The 6,170-nt window shown below is 34.0% G+C and overlaps 1 protein-coding gene across 1 annotated transcript in view; it reads right to left on the bottom strand.

Annotated features, from left to right (window-relative positions):
* Window positions 1-460: 460 nt before the first annotated feature.
* The window catches only part of LOC137648014 (proteoglycan 4-like), a 48,106-nt gene continuing 42,396 nt past the window's right edge, over window positions 461-6,170 (bottom strand). Inside the window, exon 10 of the mRNA XM_068380959.1 lies at window positions 461-577. Coding sequence (XP_068237060.1) covers window positions 461-577 — 117 coding nt within the window. The remainder of the gene's footprint in view (window positions 578-6,170) is intronic.

Genomic DNA, 6,170 nt, shown 5'->3' with positions numbered 1-6,170 from the left:
TTTGTAGCCCAAAGCCCAATGATCAATGCTCGATTTCCATATCTCTCATATTACCTAAAGTTTTTGAGATTTTTTCGCAAAACATCTGGATACATATATTGCAGGTTATAGTCTTTTTCGTGATTTGCATTTTGTCTTTCGCAAGTTCCTTAAAGCATATAATACTCTTATTACAATTTCAAATGCTGAAAGAGAAAATCTCTTGATTTTGGTCACGAAGATGCTATGATTTGCCGTGATTTTAGTGCTGGCTTTGACCGTGTATATCTCGTAGCCCTTATTTTAAAATTTTAATGGTGTTGAGAATGTGGCTCTGTTCTTAGCATCAATTTTTATCTTTAAATGATAGGTTGTAATAGCCACTCTTTGACCCAAACGATTACCGGTGTTAGCCACACACACCAACAGCTATACCTGCCTCACACCACAAACAAAGGTTTGCTTTACTCCATGGCTGAATTTAACGTCCTCCAGCCCGTAAAGCAGGAAGGAAAACCGTTTGAGAGGATGGTGATCGTATATGTCCTGTCTTCTCGCCCAAGCTCCTAACGACCAGGAGAAGCTGACCAGATGTCTGCTGGACAAGAAGCAGAACATATGAGTTACACTCTCCTTATTCAAGAGTGTTGTTCTAGTAATATCCTGGTTATAATGTAAACTTAATGCTGCAAAACTTTACCACCGTAAATTAGAAAATACAAGTTGTTATTCATACCCAACCTTTTTTTCCGAGAATTTTTTCAAATTAGTCTAATAAGATTCAACTCTGATCTAATTAAAAAAAAATACATTAAATTTATTGAAGAAGCTTCAATTCAAAATTAATACACGAAGATTGAGTATGGTTGCAGCAGTAGCTGGATTGTTACCGTGTAATATTCATTAGTGTAAGAAATTATTATGATAATTATTTAAAAATTCCAATTGATGAGCATAAAAAACGAATAACCAGAAGGAATATTTCTAGCCCAAGGAGAGATTGCAAATTTTTTTTTGGGGGGTGGAGGGTGAGGGGGTATGTCTCTCATATTAGGGTATAAACTTTTTTCTTCTCTCTTATGTAATCAAAGTACGAGTCCAGATAGTATAATTGATACCTTAGTCCAATACATTTCTAGATTAACAACAGACAGACTATTAAGAATGTGTAGTAGAAGAGGAAGTTTATGTCAAAGAGGCCCGACTTCTCCTAGAGATGATAATTAGGAGAGCAATGCAAGAACAAACACTGCCGATATGAAAATGGCTGGGTTAAGTGAAATTTCGAAACCAAATCGCCTGAGATTGCAAATTAAAATAAGGTTAAATATCAGTTTAGCGATATTAGTGTTACTGCATCGATATGAGTTGTGGAATGATATATGAAACAAAAACTAAACGTTATTGTATAGATGTAGGTAGGAACTATCCAAAGAAAGAAAGATTAGGAAAATTTGATTTAGATGGAGGTTAGCTGATATAGAAAATATGATCGCTTCTTTTAGAGTAAATGATGATAAAAGCAAAAATCAAGCAGGCCATGTTGTTAGTAAACGATGATGTGGGTGATGCACACTCAACATTATATTGTAAGACAAAAGTAAATATCACATCTTTCCGAGATTTTAATGAGAAATGTAGGTTATTATGGTGTTTGCCCTAGAGATGGATAGCTTATCAAATTTGCACAAGTTTCTACCGGCAAAATACGATGGTGGCTCTATAACTGAGTTTACCACACGAATGGAAAGCCACTTAGAAAAAAATACAGAAGAACAGAATTCCCCTACCTAAGATAAAAACAATTGTCAATTATAATTCACTTTATGTATATGTAATTAAGATATTATCTTACATAGTGTGCAGCATTATAGATATTGATTTTAACCAAGAGATTAATAGGAATATCAGTTATATAGAGGCCGAAAATTAAGTAACTCACAGAACACTTACGAGATAATTTTTTAGAATGTGGCATGTAGAGGCAAAACCTGATGAATGTGGAGCCGTTTGTGTTATTTTGGTGTTCCTATCAAATATGTTAATTTAATTACGGCAGTGCAGGATGATAGCAAGTACAAAGTTAATGATAGTGAAGTCCTATCAAATTAATTACCAGTAAACAGTGAAGTACACCAAGGGTATGAGTTGTCACTAAAGTTTTTTATCCTCCTCATGGATTTTGTAATGCATGAAACAGTTAAAGATGGTGAAGAAGGATTGAACTGGATTGGTAACAGGGAATAACCTGACTTAGGTATGCTGATGACACAGTCCTTATTAGCAGAACAGCACAAGATTTGCAAAGCTTGCTTACTAGAATGCAGGCAATATCACATAAGGGTGGACTCAAGATAAATAGAAGAAAGATAAAGATGATGCAAACGAAGTATGCAATGGAAGATGGAATATCGTTCGAAGAAGAGGGGATTAATGAGGTGGAATCATTTAAATATTTGGAAACCATGACCAGTACATGGTCTTTCAAATTTGAATGTAATGAAAGACAGAAAAAAACTAATCAAAAAATGGCTAGGTTAAGTGAAATTTCGAAATCAAATCGCCCGAGGTTACATATGAAAATAAGGTTAAATATCAGTTTTGCAATATTAGTGTTACTGCATGTATATGAGACTGTTGTGGAATGATATATGAATCAATATCTAACCGATTTTGTAGATTTGAGAACAGAGCCCTAAGGAGATTACTGGGATCTGAATGGCAGGACTGGAATAAAATTGGAACTAAAAGAGAGATTACTCGATTGCCAAAGATGGTTTGGGCATGCTGTGCACACTCCCCAAGCGAGATTAATTCACCAATCTTTCAACTGAGCTCCACAAGGCACTAGAGGAGTTAGAAGACCCAGGCTTACATAGCTGAGGACTAAGAAACATGTAGTAGGAAATGATGAGTGGAAAAGTATTGCTTTAAAAGCTCAAGATAGACACGCCGGGTGAAATCTAACCGAGGCCCTGTGCATCAATAGGCATAGTAGATGATGATGATAGGCAGGGAATAGCTAATACAGGTAAAAGGATAGGTAGAGTAGATTTCTTACAGTACAAAATAAGCCTAGTTGACGGTGACAAAACTTTTTTTCATACCTAATTAAAAACAACCTATCAGACAGCGTCCCTTATTACATAAAATTGCAAAAGAAATGAAGTAAAAAGGAGTTGTCAACCCTTCTAAATCTTCTATATAAATTCCCCATGAAGGGGGTAATTCCAACGAAAGAGGGAAGTTACATAGTAGTAATTGATTAACTGAAGTTAAGTCCAAACACATTCCCTTATTAGATGTCTATGCAGTAATGAATCATTTTTCGGCTCAGTTAGGAGAAACATAAAAATTCTCGTTTTTAGAAATCCAAGCCATTAACTGCTTTCAGAAATCATAAAGATGCCGTTAGGGCTCATGTCTCCTTTGACATTTGTCAGATTAATGTTAGAGATCTAAGAAGACATCAAAAATTTGTTAGTTTATTTTCATGATGTCATTATATTTAGAGACCATTCAAGAACCATAGAAATAGTCTTTAAATGATTGAGAATCGCAGGATTAAAGATAAAAGCAAATACCTGTTCAGTTTTTTTGCGAAAATCTTTGGAATATTTAGGGCATGTGATCAGTGCTAATGGATTACGCACGCAGGAAGTGGAAATAGAAGATATATTTGAATATCCTGCTCCACAAAACTTGAATGGTGTAAGAAAATTTTGAGAAACATAATATACTATCCACCATTTGTCAGGAATTTTGTTACCATAGCCAAACCTTTGACAGGGTTTGCCAAGAAAGATGTAGTGTTTAAATGGAAATCAGAACATGAAAGGACTATCCAATCTTTGAAGGAGCAACTAATTAAAGATCATACAATGGTTTTCCAGACTTTATTAAGGAGTTTTATGAAGCATATAATGCTTTCGATACAGAAATAAAAACTGTTTTATTGCAGAAAGTTAAAATCAAAATGAGGATAGTATATTAATCTAGGAGGGTCTTAAATGCAGTAGAACGAAGTTAAAACACAGCCTAGAGAGAATATCTAGCCATTTATTGGCTTAGGAAAAGTTTTGGCATATCCTATTAGGTCATATAATGAATAAAATTATTGGTCATAAACGCATCCCTGATTTTTCCTCGCTAAAAGCTTTTATCAATAATTTAAAGTTTAATCGTTGGTTCATTGGTGTACTGGAAATTGCCCCAGAATTTAGATACATTCCAGCTAGATTTAATACTTTAGAAGATGGAATATCAGGAGGGCAAGCAGATACTAAGAGATTTACTAATAGATGCAATTTCTAGGTGTTAATATGAATAAATAAATGGGATACTTTACAAAAAGGCTGGAGAGAAGAATACTTGATTGAGACTTTATATACATGACACACTTACCAACAAAGTACTAACCATAGCCCATCCTCAAAAGTTGGCAGGACAGCGAGGAATCAAAAAGACTGCACAAACCAACGGTAGAAACAATATATGGTCTTGATGTAGTGAAGATGCTAAAAATTTTGTGAATAAAGGTCATATTTGTAATATGCATAAAGGTCATATAAATGTCAGAGGTACTTTAGAAAAGTACCCTAGAAATTTAAATCCCTTTGAGTTAACTTGAATGGACCACTTGGGACCCTTTCCAAAAATATTGAGAGGAAATAAGTATATACTAGATTTCATAGATTATTTAGCCCACTACTTAGAAATTGTTCCAGTTACAGATAGGACTGCTCTAGCGGTAGCAGAAGCATCAACGACCAGGCTAACCACTAAACATTCATGTCCTGAGGTAATTCCTTTGGATAATGCACCCGAATTTATCAAGAAATTCTGTGATTCCTTTCGAAATAAAAAAAAAGGAAATAAACCCTTATAAATTGAGCTCTAATGGAACATTGGAAAGGACAAATAAAAAGATTGTGGATGTTGTATGAACTATCATCAGTCAAAGCACAGAAGATTGAGATTTAGCTTTACAGGATTTCCGTTTTACTTTGAATAAGTCAGTAAATGAAACGGTAGGAGACATCTCACACTTTTTGTTATATAGATATCAGAAATGACTACCAATCTCTTTGTTAAATGATGCGAAACCTCATAGATACATATACATCTATGATGACCGTTTCTTGGGAACTACAAAGAACCTTCAAAATTGTAAGACAGACCAGAGAGTATTTATAAATAGGGCAACAGATAAATAAGAAATATTATCATGTCAAGAATTCAACAACACCCATTAAAAGAGGTCCAAAGGTATATATAAATGTAAATGTAAAATGTGCACCAATTGAGAAGGTGTCCCCCAAATTTGAAGGACCTTGTAGGGTGTTTTAAAAAGGAAATAATAATAAATTATGGTTAGCAATTAAACTTACTCTATAAGTGATATATGCCCATTGGAATCGTTAAAAAATTTTTGAAAACTAGTCAGAGGTCTTCTCAAACCATACAGGAATTTGTTAAAAAACTTCCTCTTGATCATGCCTCATCTAGCATGTATTCATTGCGCAGTAAAACTTAGACATGTCTCCCTATTAGAAGATCATGGTACAGCTGAATTCGCTGTGGTTAAGGTTAACAGAGATTCATAGTTAGAAAGAGAAAAATGTTTGAAAAAGTTGAAAGAACATGTAAAAGAAGGCCTGCAAACTCTAGGTGATTTCACATTTACCAATATATTGAATGAAATACAAGACAAATTGATGAGATACTGAGGCCAAAAAGAACAAAATTGACTCTTTTACATTATTATAGGAAGTTCGTTCAGTGCTCTGCTTCGGGTAGCCACAGAAAACAAAGGTCAAGTTTTTATTATTAGTCTGGAATGAATAGCAAATGGGGCAAAATAAAAGGGAAATTTAATTACTACCTTAATAGAAACCACTTATAAAAAATGTAAAGATCATAAGAAGATGGTTGAAATCATTAATCAACTTAATCGAGTTAATATGAACATAACTTGGATATATGATATGGAAAATTTTCTTAAATTCATTCATGAAGTAAAAAACGAAATAAGTGAACATAAAAAACTCAGTGAACGGATTATTAGGTGTTCAGAAGGGAATCCTTAGCCCTGTTATAATTACCGAAAAACATTTAAAGGAAATCTAAGATTCTTGTGTAAGTGTCAATTTGGTAACTGGCATATTTATGGTATTATAATCCACTGTCAA

The sequence above is a fragment of the Palaemon carinicauda genome, chromosome 10 (assembly GCF_036898095.1).
Source record: "Palaemon carinicauda isolate YSFRI2023 chromosome 10, ASM3689809v2, whole genome shotgun sequence".
Taxonomy (NCBI): Eukaryota; Metazoa; Arthropoda; class Malacostraca; order Decapoda; family Palaemonidae; genus Palaemon; species Palaemon carinicauda.
This window is presented reverse-complemented; position numbering and strand designations above follow the sequence as displayed.